The sequence below is a fragment of the Neofelis nebulosa genome, chromosome 7 (assembly GCF_028018385.1).
Source record: "Neofelis nebulosa isolate mNeoNeb1 chromosome 7, mNeoNeb1.pri, whole genome shotgun sequence".
In the NCBI taxonomy this organism is placed as follows: Eukaryota; Metazoa; Chordata; class Mammalia; order Carnivora; family Felidae; genus Neofelis; species Neofelis nebulosa.
In genome coordinates, this window is record NC_080788.1 from 91377899 (window position 1) to 91400203 (window position 22305).

General features: G+C 32.5%; 1 protein-coding gene across 5 annotated transcripts in view; it reads left to right on the forward strand.

Moving 5' to 3' along the window:
• LRFN5 (leucine rich repeat and fibronectin type III domain containing 5) overlaps window positions 1-15419 on the forward strand; it is a 251687-nt gene extending 236268 nt beyond the window's left edge. For 3 of the 5 annotated variants that reach the window (XM_058738919.1, XM_058738918.1, XM_058738920.1), the window contains 3 exons: window positions 1657-2369; window positions 9079-9122; window positions 15026-15419. In XM_058738919.1, coding sequence (XP_058594902.1) covers window positions 1657-2369; window positions 9079-9122; window positions 15026-15043 — 775 coding nt within the window. In that variant the 3' untranslated portion in view covers window positions 15044-15419. Of the gene's footprint in view, window positions 1-1656; window positions 2370-9078; window positions 9123-15025 lie in introns of those variants that run through there. The other 2 variants (XM_058738922.1, XR_009264428.1) reach the window with 2 other exon arrangements.
• The last annotated feature ends 6886 nt before the right edge of the window (window positions 15420-22305 follow it).

Genomic DNA, 22305 nt, shown 5'->3' on the forward strand with positions numbered 1-22305 from the left:
TTTTTTTTAAATGAGCATGGACTGGTAGAAAAAAACAACACTGGCCCAGCTAGCCATATGATCAATTCTAGGCAAAGTTCTACATGGCTGAGTTTTAATTTCCCCATCTTTAAAAGCAAGAGATTAAAGTAAATGGTTTCTAAAATCCTTCTCATCACTAAATGTATGGTCATGTAGACTATGATGCATGCATAAAGTCGTTTGTCCTTCTCATACTCAGCTCTTTACCTAGGCTATCCATTATGTATCCCTTTGTCAAAGAAGAGTGTACATCTCTGTCCCTCACCTTCCTGTAGCTAATATATATATTAACTTGCCTCTATCTATCTATCTATCTCTATATATCTATGTATCTATCTATTGCATATATATACATATATGCAATAAGTCAGTTTCTAGTTTCCAAATTCTAATATTTTAATCCTACCATGACAAGTAAATTCTATGTGACCTTCAGAAAGTTGCTTGAATTTCATGACTGCAAAGCTTGTCATGAATAAAATAGTAATGATGCCTACCTCATACAATCGTTGTAAGAATAAAATTATGGTGTTCAAGAAAAAAAAGAATAAAATTATGGTATATATAACATGCTTAGTAATGCCTGGTATTTATCATGCACTTACTAAATAATAGTGATTTTAATCAGAAATAAATACTCTGGCCTAAAAGTCACCTGGTTCATTAGAACACATTGTCTAGGTTGTATAACAGATTACTATTGCCAAGGTTTAAAATTTTCTAAAAACTTTTTTCAGAGAAAACATATAGTTTCAAGCATTTTTTTTTTCTAAATGAAATCTCAGTTTAGGTCATATCTGGTTGCTACTAAAAAAAAAATGTGGGGAAAAAAAGCATCCACAGAAGAGTTTGTGATATAATGAATTTAGAGATGTCTGTAATGTTTATCAAACTTTAGAAACTGTGTTCTGAAGGTAATTTCATCAGCCCACAATGGACAGGACAAAGGATTTATACTCTGGTCAATAGCATTGCCCTGTTCATGTTTTTAGGATAATATTACTCATGCATTTTCATCAACCTCATTTATAGATAAAAACATACTGGGAACCAAGTGTTGAAGACAAAAGAAGAGGGCTGAAATGTGTAAATGAAGTATTTTAATCTTAGTAATTATCTTAGTTATTAAAGATAGATTTACTGGATACCATTCCATAGCAGCTTATAACTGATTTGGAAAATAAATACTCTGAAATGCATTTCCATTCTGGTTTCTAATGTGATTGTCAGTGTTTTCCCTTCCTTCAAATTGGCTTTTAGTCACAGAGGTGTTGTAAGTGCTAAATGGATTTGTTTAGTAGTCAGATAATGTCACAGTCACACCTTTCAAAAGCAATTTGTCATAAATGATTTTTTAGCAGTGGCTTTTATTAGGAGTTCTGCTTTGCCAAGCAATGTAATTAGTAAGCTTGTCAAGGCATGGCACAGGCACCATTAATATAATGCAGAATCCAACAATGAGTCTTAACCATTTTAACTAGGTAAATGTAAGATTAGATCATTTCCCCATATTTCATATCTGTTATAAGTATGCTTATCTTAATGAATCCTGAAATGAAACAGAACTGAAGTCATAACACCTGTGTGTTTATATGTTTTGTTTCTTATATTAACGCAAATTCCATTGTCCCTCAGAATGATACCTCCCACGAGCAAAACTTTTCTTGTCAATAACCTGGCTGCTGGAACTATGTATGACCTGTGTGTCTTGGCAATATATGATGATGGCATCACTTCGCTCACTGCCACGAGAGTCGTGGGTTGCATCCAGTTTACTACGGAACAAGATTATGTGCGATGCCACTTCATGCAGTCCCAGTTTTTGGGAGGCACCATGATTATTATTATTGGTGGAATAATTGTAGCATCTGTGCTGGTTTTCATCATCATCCTAATGATCCGGTATAAGGTTTGCAACAATAACGGGCAACACAAGGTCACCAAGGTCAGCAATGTCTACTCTCAAACTAATGGGGCTCAAATCCAAGGCTGTAGTGTAACGCTGCCCCAGTCCATGTCCAAACAAGCTGTGGGACATGAAGAGAATGCCCAGTGTTGTAAAGTTGCCAATGACAATGTGATACAATCTTCGGAAACTTGTTCAAGTCAGGACTCCTCTACCACTACCTCTGCTTTGCCTCCTACCTGGACTTCAAGCACTTCTGTGTCCCAGAAGCAGAAAAGAAAGACTGGCACAAAGCCAAGTACCGAACCACAGAATGAAGCCGTCACAAATGTTGAGTCCCAAAACACTAACAGGAACAACTCAACTGCATTGCAGTTAGCTAGTCGACCTCCTGATTCTGTCACAGAGGGGCCCACATCTAAAAGAGCACATTCAAAGCCAAGTAAGTTTCTCACTTTGCCTGCTGAGAGATCCAGAGCAAGGCACAGGTACTCCCTGAATGGAGGAGTAAAGGAATACTATTGTTATATTAACTCACTGAACACACGTGGACTGTGTTCTCAAAGAAGCATGTCTATGAATGCCATGTTAATTCAGTCCCACAGTTCTGATGGGCATAGTGGAAAAACAACTCTCAAATTCTGAGTGGATATCGGAAAGCACTGTGTAACCTAGTATTTCTTTTTAATGAAAAAGTGATTTGAAAACTCACATAGGAAATTGGAATTTGAAATTCCAGTTTTGTTTTTCTGATACATGGCTACTAGAGCCAAGATGTATAAACCTTCCAGGTATAGCTTAATACATGAAGGTAACATATATGAAATAGTTAGGGATAAAACGTGACAGAGCAGCAGTGCCTTCTATTCTAGGGCTGGCTTCCAGGTTCTACAATAGCAGAACACTAAATAAAGGTTATCATCAGACAAAAAATGTCTTGCCTATATAAATAATGATATTTTCTCCACTCTTACAAAGGCTCACTCATGGCTGACAAATATTTTTCAATGAGTAGATTGTATATTTTTTTCAAGGACAATGGTGTTTCTTTTCAGGCAGATATTATAAAGAACAACTCTGTGTTGTTACGGTACTTAAAATACTCAATAAGTCTATCCAGCCAGTGTTAACATAAGTATGCTTCTAAACAACATTCTTGGTTCAGGTGCCTTAATGGTCTTATGGTATTTCTCACCCATGCCATAGCTTTATGCCATAGCCATAGTGGGAAGCAAAAGAAAATGCAATTGATTTTGCGTTTATCAAAAAAATCTAGTTCAGTTTTATGTCACATGCCACAATTTTATATGCTGCTACCTGGGCATGTGAAGGTGTTTTTGTTCATTCGGTACACATTTGCAGAATGAGTGAATTTTATGTTTTTCTTAATGTAAGTTAAAAAGAGAGACAAAAAAATAAGACTGCCTTATCAAAGGAAGGTTTATGTTTATCACTAAGTAAAATAAAAAATCCTTTTAATGGAATTCTTATTACATTTATAAGCAATATAAAGGCATTGCTCATTAACCAAATGGTGATTTCATTTTTCCCTTCTGCCTATAATTCTCAATTGCAATGTTCCTCTCTTAGAGTAAATATATTCATTTTAACCTAAACCTGTGATGAAATTTAATTAGATATCATGCAGCTTAGTGCATCATTAAATCATGCAGCTTAATTTATCATTAAAAATGTTTAAATTTAAGGGCACCCAGGAGACTCAGTCAATTAAGTGTCCGACTCTTGGTTTTGGCCTGGGTCATGGTCTCAATGTTTGTGGGATTGAGCCCCATGTTGGGGTCTGTGCTGACAGTGCAGAACCTGCTTGGAATTCTCTCTCTCCTTCTTTCTCTGCCCCTCCCCACTTTGTGCTCTGTCACTGTCAGAAATAAACATTTAAAAATTTTTAATTTAGTCAGACAATAATGTTGCTTTTTGATAAATGGCATTCCTGGACATTCACTGAAATCAAGGTCTATAGATAAATGTTCCTATTTACTCATTGAAAGTCTTACATTCTATGGCAACTTGATGGTAGTTTTTTAAAGATTGGTAAATGGAGGTTAATATTAAGAGGTTTCTTGATGTTTGAAGTGGGAGGTTGAGAATGAGGCTCATGTGAGAACCTTGCACAACAACAACAAAAAATTAGCCATAATATAATAAGATATGTATTTTATTAATATAACATACTCCATGAGAGTAAGTTAAACACAAAGTTTATTATCTCTTACAAATCATTTTAAACATTAAAACACAGATAAGGAATGGTAGTCATTAGTTTAATTTCCTTCTACTAGAGGCATATATAAAAATGTCAGTTAATTTTAACTTGACAGAGGCACACCTTATACATGATTTATCATGATTACATTCAAAAGCAGGTAAAATTAAAGCAGTTCAAGATTATTCTCCATGCAAGTCTTGAAAGAAATTATCTAATGTGCTAGTACCAACTTAGATGTTTCATAAATGCCTTCTTTGCCCCAGTTCCCTTTCTAATGTTTGCCTTTCACATTTCTAAAGTCTAATCAGCTTTCATGGGTCAGTTGTATAGTTCTTTGAGGAATAAATGAGATTACATGTGTAGTTGTATTTTGTAAAATCAAAAGCATTACTCAGAGCAAAGTGTATCTCCCACACAATTTCTGTAATCATGCTCTGATCCCAATTTAACATTTCTAATTAACTTCAAATAATTCTTCAAAAGGTGCTGAATGACAAAAGCATATCACTTTTCCCTTTCTTAGTTTTTACCTACATGGTATTAAAAAGTCCAGAATATATAAAGGCTTTCAGACTTAAAAAAATTAATCCCCAAAAAGAAATCTCTGGTATTATGAAGGTTACGGTCAAGGGGACTCTGAAATCATGCATAAAGGCCACAGTGTAACATATCTACTCCAAGCTACTGATTAACTTATTTTATATTTTTCATTTGCCTGTATTTTTTAAAATCAGTTCCCTGCTTATGTTTCAAATGAAACTTTAATTAAATATCTCTTATTTCTTATAAACATTTAGAACTCTATAACATCTAATCATGTGAAATTTATTCTGTTTGACTAAAGCCATTGAAACCATTTAATTTTTATTAGCTTTACAAGACTATTTTCAGGGTGTATTAACCAAATGCTTGAACACTTGTTTTTAGAAGCGTTGAGAAGGCCTTATGTTTCTGCCTTTTCAAAAAGTTTATATTTTGAGTGAACAATGAGAGATTGGCCTATCAAGAGGGTCAAATGTTTTTGTTTACAACTATATGAAAAACTTTTCCACCAGGGCAATTTCAGTGTGAAGTGACTGAAAAATAAATCGTTGGGATGGTTGGAGGTGATTAAAGGTACCTGGTATAATGTCTGAAACACAGTAGTTACTCTAGTGAATGAATGAATAGATAGATAAATAAATGAATGAATGGGGCCAGAGACGAAGGTGCAGTAATAAGAATTTTGATTATATGCACAATGGAGATTTGTGATCTGGCTATTTTATTACCATAAGCAAGAAATTCTATCTCTTACTATTTTTCTTTCTGTTATTTCTTGCATTTCCCATTTAACCAGCTATACATATGCAATCCAAAGCATATGATTTGCTGTTGTTGATCATGTATAGGTTGTATAAATTGATTTTACTTCTTTGTTCTCAATTACTCTTTTTTTTTTATTTTTAGCCATTCTACACTGTGATTTCAGGTTGTTCAATATGAAAACTAACAAAAAATGTATTTGCAGATATTTGCTCTAAACATTTCTCTTTAATTATACGTCTTCCTGTGTTGTTTTTTGTTTCTTTTGGATAATTGTCCCCCAATTCAAAAATGCCCCCAACTATTATTAAAGTAAGTCTTTTGATTTAATATATGTAATTTCTGAACATCACAAAAGGATAATGAGGCATCCAAAACTTCCTCAAAATCCTAAGTGGAAACAAAGTTTGGTTTGATGAATATCATTTATTTTTACACTACAAAAAGATTAGAACAGAGGTGCATTAAATAAATAATTTAAATTAGATACAGTAATACCTTCATGGTGGCTAATTTATTTCCTGAATTATTTTTTAAACTATTAAATGCAGTTACTTAGGTTGAGGTTATAGCAAGTATTTTATGCTTTCAGACAGTTGATTTTAGGAGCTCTGTAGATATATTTTACTAAAAATGTTTCAGAATATATGTTGAGAATTATTATAAGCTATTTATAAACATAATAAATCTATTACCTGAATGATACATGCTTTCTCCATAAGAATTGAAAAATAAAAAAAAATTAAATGTATTCCACTTATCTATAGGAATCTCTTTTTAGCTTTTCTTGAGAAGTGTTTCCTGCTTCAATTTAAAGCACTCAGGAGGTACTTACTTCCAAACCAAATTTTAACTGTTTTATTTGCTTGTATTATTACTAAGGAGAAACTAAATATTTCATTTTTAAAAGTAAAAACCTAGAGCAATTATCACAAAATCCACAACAATTGCCTTTTAGTTTCTGAATGTTACTATTTCCCCCGTGTTATTCACAATACTAAGCTTAATAATAATCATTTAAATGCCAATAGTCTAAAAAATGCCGAAAACATAAAGTATCTTACTGTGCACAGAATTGAGAAGGTAAATGGGACATTTTTTCAAGGATTGAAGATCTGAACCCATTTTCTTCTTGGTGTGACAAAATCCTACTTCTGTTTTATGATGCTAAGAAAGCACTATTTACCATATTAAACAGAATGAAGACTACTTATGCTTTCCCTTGCTCAGTCTTCCCTTGTGTTTCAGGAAGCGTCCAGTCTTTCTTCTTTAACAGTGAATGTGAATGCTTCTGCCTGTGAGTGTTTGTGGCATTTTGGGGAAAGGACTTCGGCACAGAGATAGGCTGGATGGGAAAAGGATTTTTTTCTTATCCTCCTTAGTTGATGATGATAACCATCATCATTATATAATCATTATTATTATCATTACTATTATTTACCTTATAATGTTTGTGAGTTAAGTGTCCGTTGAGTTAAATTTATGGATAAGAAATAGCTTGTTTTTAAAATTTCGTACAGAAAAGGAAGATACCCAAAATGTATGACAGGAATTTTGTGATAGTTTCAGAGCTCTGTCTTTTCAGATTACTCAGTCCTTTTCCTCCCATACTAGAAAAGTGCGTGCTGGAACTACAAATACATTGAGTTTTGTCAAGTTTTGGGTTGTTTGCTTGCTTGCTTTTTGCAACAAAAACAATCCTTGTCTCAGTACAGAAGATCACTTAATAGAGGAAGAATGGTAAAAGTATTACTGTGATGGAGTCATCCTAAAAATGTGGTATTGTCTGAAGTGAGACATATATAACTGGGAGTCTGTTTAAGTATGAAATTAACTTATTAAATTATAGTGTCGATGTATTTGCAATTTTATCAAATATTACAAATAGTCCATGCAGCAAGTAGTGTACTATTGTCTTCTTTTTTTTTTTTTTTTTTTTTAAATTTTTTTTTTTTTCAACGTTTTTTTAATTTATTTTTGGGACAGAGAGAGACAGAGCATGAACGGGGGAGGGGCAGAGAGAGGGAGACACAGAATCGGAAACAGGCTCCAGGCTCCGAGCCATCAGCCCAGAGCCCGACGCGGGGCTCGAACTCACGGACCGCGAGATCGTGACCTGGCTGAAGTCGGACGCTTAACCGACTGCGCCACCCAGGCGCCCCTGTACTATTGTCTTCTGATTTTGTCAGCTATTTCAAAGTCAAATTTAGGATCTAAATTTAACCTTGATAAAACACATACGCAGTATATACTTATGTATCTAATATATAGATATACTAATATGTATGCTTATCACATTAATCCATTAAAATCAGAATTTTGCGTCCTGCAACATGGATTGTAATTAATGTAGCAAAATTATATTTAAATGGGCTGGCTACCAGAGCACTTATCCCAGAACAACTGCACAAACTATACTTCTTATTTATAAGATTAAAATGGAATATAAGCTCTCTAGTAGAAATTTATTTTTCTGAACTTCCTAATGATCTCTATAACTTGTCTAATTTCCTCCACTCTTTTCAAGAAGGTTACTGTTCATGAATTTTAAAAATTAGCAAAAATTTTTTTCAAATATATTCAGAGAAGGTCATGAAGTCCCTTTCATTTTGTGTCTGGAAAGTAGATGTACGATTGATCTTGCCTGAAACATGAACTAGGTAGATATTGTGATTCAGCTCCAGAGTATGTCCAATAAATTATTCAACTAACATGAGGGCTTATGAAATAGATTGTGGTGGCTCTACCATAATGTAATTTACTAAACATTTTTTTCCTGTATAATGTGAACATGTCTTATTATTGTTTTAATGTAAAACCTAATCTCCAGAGGCCATTATAAATTTCTATGAATGTTTGTGTTTGAGGTTCTATAAAAAATATTTTGTACTGTTCTCTTCACACTCACCTCTGAACCCTGAAAATAACTTTTTCCTGATTTTTTTCTTATCATTGTGTCACTTCTTAATGACTAGGAGTATTTGTTGAAAAAGAGAACATTTGGAAAGAAATAGAATGTGTGTTATGCAGGGCTATGTAATGGTATTAAACACTTACAGCCAATTGGAACATACATGTGGACATGTAAAGACAGAATGTTTACATATAGACCATTAGTGTTTTACACGAAGATAAATGGGTACTTCATAAAACATGATAGTATTTTGGGAGCTATTGAATAATGATTATCATAAATGATTATTTAATAGTCTGCATGTTGAACATGGTGAAGCTATGTTTCCTATTTTGGATTCTCTTCCTTGGTGTATCTTTTATTATTAATCATATGCAATTCTAGCTGAAATGTTAACTTTGAGTAGGGAAAAATGAGTAGAAGCCTGATTCTCTTCCTGAACTCTTTCTGGAAAGTTGCATTACATAATTTCTCACTTTAGCAACTAGGACAATATTTTTAAATTTCTACGTATATATCAGGAAGTAGTCATAGACAATTATAAAGTCAATTGCAATTAGTCCAAGAACTGGTAAGTTAAAAAAAATTAGATAAATCTTTATTAAGAGAAATCTTACCAAGATTTCAGTAAGAAGAGTTTTAGGGTCTGTTTCTTAAAACTTGAATCTGTGTATTTGTTTATGACACTGAAAATTTTATTCCCAGATGCTTTGCTGACTAATGTTGACCAGATTGTCCAGGAAACACAGGTGAGATTTTTGTTACCTGTCTCATAATTCAGCACTTAAGTGGGTATATCCTGTTATAAATAAAATTTTAAATGTTTTTTGCAATTTTATGTAACTCCTTGAAATTTTCCATTAGAACTTACTCAATGCTCAATGATACAAACTAAAATTCAGTTTGGTTAAATGGATTTCCAGTTATTAAACTTCGACATATTTCTGGTTAACTGAACATTTCTGATTCATACTGTAAGAATAAAGGGAATACTAATGTGACTTTGGAGTCACTCTTGTAGTTAGTTATCCATGATATAATGTGCATTTTTACAAATATTTCCCAGTGTGAAGATAGTAACTTATTAAGAATGTATTAACTCCTATCTTTGACCCCCATATCCTAATTGGAACTGAAATGATACATTATACCTTACTGACAGTGGATGAACACAACTGTTTCAGGGTTATCTAAAATGAATGAAGCCACTATAAAATGGAGCAAAAGGCTACATATGAAATATTCATGGTATTTCTTTTGTCAGCAACTGATTACTCTTCTGTCTTTTTTTTCCATTTGTTTGTGTGTTTGGTTTTTTGTTTTTTGGTTTGTTTTTTTTTTCCCCTTTTTGGAAGTTTCAAATGAGTATTTGATTCCTGCATTTTAATTGGATCAGAATGTGTGCTTCCAGAGTGGAATAGCACTTTAACAATCTGTTAACACAGCTGGAAGCATCAGCCATTTGCTTAAGTTTTGGCACAGAAAAAATATTCTGCTTTTAAAAGTTCTAAAAAAGGCCACTGATTTATTTTCTAGTAGTAAAAATAGGGCCTTGTTTTTGTTTTTGTTTTTTTAACATTTTGCATTTAAAAAAGAATAACTTGGGCAATCATTCAGGGTTTCCCCTAATGAATTCGACTCCCAAATCAAACACTTTTTCCTGCATCATCCCTTTAGTGAGTTCAGGATCCCATTCCCAGGTTGCAAAATATAAACAGACGACACTGGAAACAATCAATAGCAGAGTGTGTGGCACATAATCTGAGTTCTATGTTGTGTCCTCAGCTGACCTGCGTTAAGGTGCGTTGTATCATCAGCACCCAGCAGTTTGCTTTCTCATTCTGAAACTCTCTCCCTCTCTTTCTGCCTCCTTTCCTCACCACCCCTCTCCTCCTCTACCCCCGCCTCTGGCTTCCAAAAATTCATTTATCATGTAACTTTGGACATCTAGCTGTTTTGAAAGAGAATATCTTTAGAAAGGAATTAGAAAGTAGATGGTTAATCTATCAGAAGCACAATCCAGAAGGGTGCTGAATGTTATATAAGGATTGGAAGAGTCATTTTTCAATTATGAATTAATTTCCCAAATGTTTACATTTCACAGGACATATTACATAGTATTGTGTTTATTTATTTCACTATGTTATTAGAAGTCAAATTTGGATAAAAGTAATTTCCTCGGGAGTTTGCATATTTCTCTAGATAGTACAGGTTTTGCCAATGAGATAAGTATGTAAAATTTCCAATAATGACTTTCTTTGTCCTAAAGTAGTTAGTATTAATTATAAAAACATTCAAAAATCTAGAAAAAATGTAAAAGTAAATACATATCTGTTAAACCTACCATACCATTATCTAGTATATAACCTTTCAGTGATTTGTCATTTCTACGTGAACTGAATTCATATGTACATATGTGTGGCATGTATTAGATTTATATAATGAATGTGTATATGTGGAATATGTCACTCTTTAAAAAAAATATTCTGATTCTTTCTTTAGTTCCTTTATGAAACAAACTGTCCTAGAAACTTTTTTTCCGCTTTGGCAATTTTTTTTTTCCTATAAGCGTTACCAAGAAAAACAAATCCACAGGCAAGGAATAATTTTAACAGAATTTACTGGCAATAATCATTCACTCATAAAAAAAAAGAGAAAAGAAAAGAAAACTCCTTGCTACATTTCTGTTATCAGATTGAAATCACTGTGAGACTGCAGTGTAACTAGTCTTGGTACTTATGTGGTAAATGATTTCTGCCATAGCCAGACTATCATTTCTATAACTGTCAACACATCCAGTGAAGCCCCTTCAAGGAGACTGACCTGTGAGCTTAGTCTCCTCATGGTCTTTCTCGGCTTTCAGCAATAGCTCACCCTGGGTGGGTGGAGTGAGGTAGAGCTGGCAGAGATGTCTGGTGCTCACAGCTTCCCAGCTCTTTTTTGGGGTGGTGGGGGGCGGGGAGGAAGAGAGATGAAGGGATATAAATTTTTATTTTAAGTTTACATTTCCTGCAGGATGGTAACAAATGCTGTTTACTACCCAAAGGCAAAATTTAAATTAAAATTCTATATATATATATATATATATATATATATATATACAGTAAAAGTAAGCAAGAAACAAACAAAAAACACCCTAGAACACATTTTTTGTTTTTAATATAACAAAAATGTTAACCATGGCAACCATACTAAATTAACTATACCACAGTCCCTCATAGAACATCAAACTCTAATAGGAAGGTACATGGATGACAGAAAAGTTTCATCTAGTCAGTGGTTTAGGTGTTCCTCATACTGACGTATCTGCTAAGATAATTTTTCCCCAAGGATGAAGAGTTAATACATGCATTTCATTTCCATTAGCAAGAATACGCCCTATGCCAAATTTTCCCATTAAGACCTTTACTGCATATGTATAGAAATAGAGTGAACATGGAAAATAACTAGTATATGACGTATGATCCTTCTATAATAAACTTTTAGGATTCTAATCACACTAAGACGAATTGACAGCAAAGGGAAGAGGAGTCATTGATAAAACTGGTGATAATTGCATGTAAATTGGCACTCACATATAAAGTAATCTTGTGTTTGAAAAGATTGTTATACTTCAGATAGAGTAACACAATTGATATGCCATGTTTAGAGTTAAAATAGGAACAATTGACTAGTTGCATTTATAATGAAAATGCCTTAAGTAAACTTTCCTTTAAAAGTATTTGGCAAATTCAAACCAACAAAATATGTCCATGGTGTGTGTGTATCTGTGTGTGTTAAGTATGCACAAGAAATTCCCCTAATTCTGCAACTGCTTGCACCAGCCTTTAAGGTAATAGCTTTCTGATTCTAATTAATTTGACTTCTGATTATTCTGTTTAGTATCAATTAAGGTATTTAACCGATTTACACTTTATCATAAAATTCCTGCTACAGATGCAATAACCATGATAAGAGTTCAGTTCTTTTATGGAAAGTATTAAGATATAAATGAATAAAAGTTAGTGATGCTGATTGTAAAGAAACAGTGACATTTTAATACAGGGTTAGGAAAAAAATATGAAATAAGAGCAAAACAGCAAAGCAAATATATTTATGATCCAGATATCTTTCCAATGTTATTTCCCAGTCAAAATGACCAATATAAAATATCTGCTTCTGTAACTTTTCTTTCCTATGATATTCCCTTCAAATGAAATTTTTAAAAATAAGAATGATAGAACAGGCACATATGCACATATGTAGAAACCATTTAACTATTTTTATAATAATTAAAGCATACGTTTGACATTAATTTGAATGTTACAGTATATAAGAAAAAAATAGAACCCTAATGTCAATAATGACTTCTAGAAATAATTTCCTTCTTGGTTAGATATCCTAACTATACAAGATAAAAATCATTCATAGTTCTTAATTGCATTCTGAGTAAGGGTAGTAACAGCATTTTCCCACAATACATTCAAATCAGGACATTTTTTCTTCTCCTAATATTGGGGTAGCTTTAATTTCCTCTTTTCTTTGTAGTACTGTTAATAAGACTATCTGTCCATAATATTTGCATGATATCATTTCACTGTTAAATAACGACCATTACCAAAACATCCTGAGCCTATCTCAAATTCATTGTTGTTAGTTCTTGTAAAATTTTAACATAATTATTATAGTCTATTTTGCTTTTTTTCCCTTTGTGATGCTCTTGTAATTTGGTGCTCATATTTAGATCTTTATGGAATCATTGTAAGAGTTTGCCTATTGATAAGTAAAAAGTGTTATTTTTAATATCCTACATATATAAGTTTTTATTCAGTTTCATATTATGTCATCATTTCAATAATGGTAGTAACTTCAGGGTAGGCAAATTCAGACCATAATTTCCAAAACTGCTAATTGTCTAATATTTGAAATGGACAGCTTTTATAAAAGCCATAATTTCATAGTTTGTTAGTAATGTTTTATGTAATTTGGAAGTGAATCAAAAACTCTTTAAAATATGTAAGCTTATACAATCATTAACTTGATATTAAAATAGATTCTTTATTCTGGAAGGGTTTATTATTTCTAAAATCAAACTAGTTATACTGCCCACTATTTTTCTTCTAAGTGTATTGTGTGGTTTTCATATTACTACTTCTGCGAACTTTGGTATGGTACAACTACATCTTTTTACTCTCAAAAGGGACATATGATTGGAAATACAAACAGAAATAAATTCTCGTAATCCAATTTCACCAAAATAAGCAAGCTATACTGTGAACCCAATAGATATGAATTTAGATATAATCCCATTGTAATTTAAAGTGATTTGGGAATGTTTTTCTTAGAACATTCCAGATAAACAATGATATCTATATTTCAGTAGTTTCCAAGGTAATTATTTTTTATAAATAGGTTTTACATCTATTACCTACTAACAGTGTTCAAACGTTGTGTAAATCTTTTGTTAAATAATTTTCAAAAATTATTGTTTATACCAAAAATAACTTCAACTTTGTAGATGAAATATTTTTCCTTTTTTTAAAAAATGTTTTATTTTTAAGTAATCTCTACACCTGATGTGGGGCTTGAACACAGAACCTCGAGATTAAGAGTCATACACTGGACCAACTCTGCCAGCTAGGCACCCCCAGATGAAATATTTTCTTAAATAAAACATCTCTACAGTATTTTCCTACCTTTATCACATCAAGTGTGTTCTACTCCAAATATGTTCTACATCAGCATTTTGATATACAATATGCTTCTATATTTCATGATTCATTTGTGCCATGCATTTTATAGCCCGCAACTTGTAAACATGTAGTTGTTTTTGAATGGCGAGGAGAAAATTACGTCTATTTCATATTTATGAAATTATATATTTCTCAAAAATTCTTTTTCATCTCCATCAAAGATAGAATTTATAGGCATGTCTTAAATCTATGATACTGAGAACCCACATTACAGGAAAAAATTTTACTATTTGATATTTAAATATTTTTTTATATTGTTTTACTCAAAATTATATTAACTATGGATTGTCTTTCTTGTGCATTATTGTCATTTTACATATTTATTTGTTCTGTGGGTGAAGAACTAATTTATGAAGAGGAATAATAGTCTTCACTGACATTTCATGTATAATTAAATTTTATAAAATTTCAATATGATACAAAACTCTCAACAGACTATACTTAAAAAGTAGAGATCACTTAGGTTTTATGTGTGATGAACAAATGTGATCTAATATGCTTATAGTTTTAAAACCAGTATGATTATTTATTAAAATTTAAGTGGTATGCACTAATGAACACAAGCATTATTTTTTCTTAATTGAGAATATAAATGTGAAAAACATAGTAAGGGAAAATGACTTCCCACAATTTGCCTTTGACTTGCATAACTATTTAGGCTTAATACATTTAGATTTCTTTTTAAAATGAGACTCTTTTATATATTCACCAATTTGAAATTACCAAATAACATTTTAAGAGCTGATGTGCATGTCTAGATAGTTTTTAGGGGTGTATCTTGTATTTTATGGCAAAAAAACTCCTACCTAGGTACTTATAGTTCAGTAACTTCTAAATTGCCAGCACAATGATCTTATTACCTGTGTATTGTCTCTTTGTTTCTCTTTCTTTCTTTCTTTCTTTCTTTCTTTTTATTTTAGAGGCTGGAGTTAATCTGAAGAGCACTACTTCTTTCTCTCCTGAAAAAAGTTGCCACTGATATTTTTACTGGATAAAATTTAAACATGTTTCAATTCACAAAGGCCAATTGTTGAACTGGTGTCCTAGAAGAAATTGTTCACAGGAGCTGAAGCAGAAGTCTCTGATGCTGGTGGAACTGGCTCTATCAGACCATGGTTCATCCTCTTTTAAAGCCAAATTTTTTTTTCTTCTGGCCTACAAGTATTTTCTTTTTTTTAAAGAAGGAAAGAGAAAAGCCTACACTGGCATCGAGTTCTGTATCAATCCATGTTACATTGCCATCCATGATTTAAGACTGTAGAATCTTGAATAATCTATATCACTTTAACAAATAAATGTTTTACTATGACAGAATTTGTACAGTGCCTGATTTGTGGAAATATCAGTTGCTTCAGGTATGAATGGTGAAATGATGACTGTAAGAACTAATAATACTATTTTACATTTATGTAATGCAAAACCTTAAGGAATCACAATTGCTTTATAATACTGGAACTATTTCTGCCGTGACTGAAGCTCACCCACGTCTGTGGGAGAGCAGTACAGCTATTTAAAAAGCTTTACAGCAGTTTTATGCTTCAGTGTAAGACAGTGATGAGGGATCTCTTCTCCTAGTGGAACTTCAGAAAGCCTCAAGGTAGGCATGTATGGTAATTAATCCAAATTGATGCATTGCTCTTCTGGAGAGCCAGAGCAAAGAATTTTAATAATTTTAGGCCTTATATTTCATGGTAAGTGCCCATTTCTCCAATTTTACACAATTGCAAATAAAGAAAATTAAGAAGTAAAGTAAATAAAGGGTAGATAAAGAAGACAGACATCTGATTTAACACCAGCATAAATAAGAGGAAGACATTTCCATGGCCAATAAATGTTAATACAATCTTATTTAAGCAGTATCCAAGCCTAGCATTTAAGGGCCATCCCTGGTAATAAGGCAGGCCTGAGCTCAAACTCTACATCTGAGCAAATTTGGCCAGTCACCTACCTTTTCATGTTCTCACAGAAGAAATATTGTAAAATTTGAAAACGTATATAAACTTATCCCTGTATTTGTTAAGCAATAAGTTCAATTAAAAACTAGTATTAGCATTGCCATTAGCCATTGAATTCAGATTCTTTAAAATATTAGATTTTATTTCTGTTCCTTTATAATTTTATTAGTTGTCAATCATCAAAAGCAATATGTAGTTTAAATGTTTTAAAAACCCAGGAAACTGTCTTTTAAGAAATGTAGGTTATCTCTTAGCCCTTCCACATCTCTTATACTGTTAAAAATATCCAACCATCCAAAGAGAGGTTACAGATTATTAGCCTTTAGATGGCACTTGAAATCTGCTCAGAGCCTAACTACACTAAACAATCTGAAGAGGTGCACACATACATTCACTCCAGACACCCAATGCATGCTTGAAACAGAAGTTGAAATGACTCTGGGCAAATGGTTCATTCTCTCTGTTTCCTGGCAACTCTAATTCTCTGAGCAATTCTGTTCATGTGTGTGTACATGTATATATGCATGGATAAACGTTTATGGTGACAAAAAAGACACAAAATAAACACTGTGCATCTGCAAATCTATTCCCGATATATACAACTTTTCTCCTCAAATATAAAGCTTCAGGAAGACAAATGGCTTTCCTGGATCTCAGTGCAGTGTTCAACTTTTTAAGGTCTTTCTCAGGAAAACCTGCTAACTTTTCTTCAAGAACACTTTCCTGTTTATCTTTGAATTTCTCCTGCTGTCTGGGACTGATTCTTTCCTATTTTGACATTTTTCTTGATGATAATGTAGCCTGACCTCTTCACTTCTTTAGGACGTTCACACTATTGTGTTCCAATGAACATGAGTTTTAGTGTGTTAGAACTAAAATTACATTTAATCATTTTAAGTCTTCATCTTGCATCCCCTACACCTGAACTAAAACTTCCATTTATGCAAACATTCAAACAACATTAATCAGGCCCTCATATTGTACATATTTTCTCTTTTTGAAATGTTTGTAAGGAAGACTGGGGCCCAGGTCTCTGATTCTGTAAGTATGCAATATTCAATTGTTTATGGGCAGATATTTACTTCTTATACAATGAGATTCAGAGAACACAAATGCACACCCTTAATAGGAATAATGATCACAAGTTAAAGTTTTGCAAAAAAGCAACAAAATAATATTTTGAGGACAAGTAGGAATAATTTCTTTAGCTGAGCTTATAATGTCACAAGGGTAATTTAATGGGTGGTAAAAAGCCTCACCTAACGTTATTGAATATGCATTGGAAACCACTTCTGTTTTCCTGTTATTCTACATTCCTGAGTAATACTGGAAGTAACCCAGCTGCTATAAGTATATATTGTATTAACATGAATGTTTGAAGTTCACCTTATGAAATAGGTTATACATAGTATAAACCACATCAAAAATACAAGAAAATGAAACAAAAGAATTTTGAATGCAGCATCAGTAGAGTTCGTGAGACATGGAAATGGCCTGAAAACCATAGTTTATATTTTGAAATTCTACAGTCATGGTTTTTGAAATCCATGATTTGTAGAACCAGAGTTTAGTAATAAAGCATCATTGTTGGTGTTGAAAGGAAAACTCAAATAATTTTAATTTTCTGCTTTATTTGTGATTTAGTAGCTTTAAATTTAGTTTTACAACTTTTTGTTGTCCAATTATGTAAAAACCCCATTTCATATATATAGAATATTTTGTGACAGATTCTTGGTTTGTTTTGTCCAAAATATATTCAGATTATTTCTACTTTTATGCTGCTTTCTATAAGTTAGGAATTTATTCCTTTTTTTATTTCCAAAATATACTTATACTGACATCTCATAGATCTGCTCAGCAAATGGGGCGTGTGTGTGTGTGTGTGTGTGTGTGTGTGTGTCTATTAAGGCATATGCAATTATTTAAAAATACAAGTGATACAGAATATATTATGTACAACCAAAGTAAAAGTCCCTAACTCATGATTGCTTTATTTGATATACAAGTATAATATATAAGGAAACTACATTAGATTTTTTATAAAAGCGTTTTTTTATTGTGGAAAATATATATGACATAAAATTTGATATTTTAGCCACTTTAAGTGTATGATTCAATGGCATTAATTACATTCGCAATGTTGTACAATCATCACCAGTATTTTAAAAACATTCTTATCAGCCCATACACAGAATCTGTAGCCATTAAGCAATAATATCCATTCTCCTTCTTTCAGTCTCTGGTAAACTCTAATCAACTTTCTCTATTAATTTGCCTATTCTAGATATTTTATGCTAGTTGTATCATCAATTGTTCTTTTTGTCTGGCTTATTCCATTTACCATAGTGTTTCCAAGTTTCATCCATGTTGAAGATATATCATCAGAACGTTTTATGGCTGATGATATTCCAGGAATATATGTAGCATATTTTGTTTATCCATTCATCTTTTGATGGACACCGTGTTGTTCCCATCTTATGGGCACTGTGAATCATGCTAAAATGAACATTGGTATTCAACTACATATTTAGGTGTCAGTTTTCAATTCTTTTAATTGAATTGCTGGGTCATAAAATAATTTTATGTTACAATTTTACCTTTTGAAGAACTGTCAGGCTGTTTTCCACTGTGGCTACACCATTTTACATTCATTCCAGTAATGTGCATTTGTTCCAATTTCCCCATAATTATAATTTTCAATTTTTTAGTCATCCCAGTGGTGTGGGTTATCTCATTGTGATATTGAATTGCATTTCCCTAATCAATAACGATATTGAACTTCTTTTCATGTGCTTGACCATTTGCATATCTTCTCTGGAGAAATGCCAACTCAAGTTCTTTGCCCATTCTTAATCTATATTGTTGTTATGGAGTTGAAGGCATTCTTTATATCTTCTGTACACTAAACCCTTCTCAGATATATTATTTGCAACTACTGTTTTCCATTCTGGGTTTTTAGCTTTCTTGGTATTATATCCTTTGATGAACAAAAACATTTAATTTTTATGAAGTCCTGTTCTGTATTTTTATCTGCCGTTGTGCTTTTTTTGCTGTCGTATCTAATAATTCTTTGCCTAACCCAAGGTCATCAAAATTTATCTCTATGTATTTTTCTAAGAGCTTTATGTTTTTACCTCTTATATTTAGATTATTGATCCATTTTGAATAACTTTTTGTGTATGTTTTGAGGTAAAGCCCTGATATTATTCTGTTGGTTGTGGAAATCCAGTTAGTTGTCCCAGCAACATCTGTCCCAGAAAAAGTATTTTTTCCCTATTGAATGGATTTGGCAGGCCGGTCAAAAATCAGTTGACCACAGATGTATTTATTTCTAGAGTCTATATTCTATCCCTTAGGTGTATATGTTTGTTTTTATGTCAGTACTCATAATATTTTGATCACTGTAGCTTTGTTGGCTTTGAAACCAGAAGTATGAGTTCTGCAACTTTGTTCTTTTTCAAAATGGTTTGGCTACTCTGGGCTACTTGCAGCTCCAAATGAATTGTAGGATTGGCTTTTCCTTTTCTGCAAAGCAGCAGTTAGAATTTTGATAGGGATTCCAATGAACCTATAGATCATTTGGGAAATACTGATATCATAACAATAATTGAATTTTTCAATCCATGAACATGACATGTCTTTCCATTTACTTGTGGCTTTTTTAATTTCTCTCAACAATGTTTTATAGTATACAGTGCACAAGTCTTTCATCTCCTTAAATAAGTATTTTATTCTTTTCATGTTCTTGTAAGTGGAATTGCTGTTTAATTTCTTTCGTGGATTCTTCATTGTGTATATTAAAAAAATAACTAATTTCTGGGTGTTAATCTTGTACCCGGCAACTTGTTTGAATTTGTTAACTCTAGTAGTTTTCTTATGAATTCTTTGGGTTGTCTATATATAGAATCATAACATATATGAATAGAGATAGTTTACTTCTTCCTTTCCTATTTTAGTTTTCTTGTCATTTCTTTTCTTTTTTCTTTTTTGTCTAATTGCTCTTGCTACAAATACAGTACAAAATTGAAGAACACTGGTGAAAACAGCCATCCTTGTCTTACGTTTTAAAGGAAAATTTTCAATCTTTCAAGATGTAGACTATGTGTTTTTAAAACTGGGCTTTATTTTGTTGAGGAAGTTCCCTTCTGTTCCTAGTTTCCTGGTGTTTTCATCATGAAAGGGTGTTAAGTTTTTTTTCAAATGATATTTGGTGTCATTGTCTTGTATTTAGTTTTAACTTCATCCTATTGATGTGGTATATTACATTGGTTTTCTTATCTTTAAACCTTAGCATCTCTAGGATAAATTCCACATGGTCATGATATATAAACCTTTAAATATGCTGTTGTATTTGTTTTGCTAGTATTTTGTTAAGGATTTTTGCATCTCTATACACTATGGATGTTGGTGTGTAGTTTTATTTCCTTATGGTGTCTTTATCTGATGTTAGTATCAGGTAATGCTGGCCTCTCAGAATGAGTTAGGAAGTGTTTCCTCCTCTTCTATTTTCTGGAAAAGTTTGAAAAGAATTGGTGTAAATTCTTCTTTTACTGTTTCACAGAATTTGCTAGTGAAACCATCTGGTCCTAGAGTATCTTTGTTGGAAGATTTCGGATTCTTGATTTAATTTTTTATTATAGGTATGTTGAGATTTTCTATTTACTCTTGAGTCAGTTTGGATAATTTATGTATTTCTAGGAGCTTGTCACTTTCATCTAAGCTATCTAATTTGTTGATGTACAATTTTTCCTAGTACTCACCTATAATTCTTTTTGTTTCTGCAAGGTCACTTTTCTCCATTTTTGAAAGTGGCTTATTGAAGTCTCCAAGTATTACTGTAGTACTATTTATCTTTTCAATTCTCTCCAGTGTTGCTTCATATATATTAAGCCACTGTTTGCTAGTGTGTATAAATTACAATTGTTATACTCTCTTGATGATATGATTGGTTTTGGAATGTTCTTCAGTGTCATAAATCTGATTATCATAATTGTTTTTTTTTTAATTTTTTAATGTTTATTTTGAGAGAGAGACAGAGAGAGAGAGAGACAGAGACAGAGACAGAGACAGAGTGTGAGTGGGGGAGGGACAGAGAGAGAAGGACACACAGAATCTGAAGTGGGCTTTAGGCTCTGAGCTGTCAGCACAAGCCTGATGCAAGGCTTGAACCCACAAACTGTGAGATCATGACCTGAGCTGAAGTCAGACTCTCAACCTACTGAGCCACTCAGGTGCCCCTGATTATCCTAATTGTTAACTACATGAATTTATTCTGAGTACACTAACTTCATTGTCACATCTATTTCACTTGTTCCCAACCCCAAGTATAATTGGTTTCTTTGTTATATCATATACTAACCCTCATCTTTCATTTCTGTCCTAATTGAAATCCAGTTTTAAGACTTAACACTCATCTCAAACTTCAGTCTTATTAACTAATATGCCAGTCTCTTTGTCTATAATGTATACCAACATTTTGGAGACTGCTCCCACAACCATCACTCTCAAATGCCAGCAAAGATTTTTCTCTACATATACATTAGTGAAATGGGTCATTAACAAACTAATTTGTCTTTATGATTTGAATACTGACATAAAAATTAAGGGAGCACAAAAAAGTATATAATGCTTTCCAAAAAGAATGCATAAGTTATCTATGCTCATAAATCATTCACAATCTTTAGTAGCACAACATTGTGAATACCTGTAAAAGCCAACAATAAGTACTCTAAATATATTACTGTAGCACAAATGCCCATCAGTGGAATTCATGAAGTCTTTTGAAATCGTTTTTTTAAGCTGTCTTCTTGTTGTCTTTATAAGAAAAAGGAGGGTCAGGGATACCTATTCAGATAGGGCATAACATATTGCATGACCCCCAAGAAGTATGAGATGTGCAAATGTCTAGAATAAGAAAATAATAAAGTGGGTCTGACTTTCCACCTTGAACTAAGAAAATAAAATTGGTGCATTAAGAGTCATAGGTTATCATATTTAACAATTTAGATATAAAAGTTTAATTGAATGTGATTGGAAACTTTTTATTTGAATGAGTTTCTGAGGGGAGTGGCTTAGAGAATGTTCACAGGAAATCTCTAATTTCTGGAAAGACTATTTTATTTCTAAGGGAAGATTTCAAAGTCTTTATCAAACTTGTTCAATTCTGCAACCATTTATTCAGCATTTAATTTGTCCTGTGTCTGGTACTATCCACTGGGGATAAAGAAATAAATGACTCAAATATT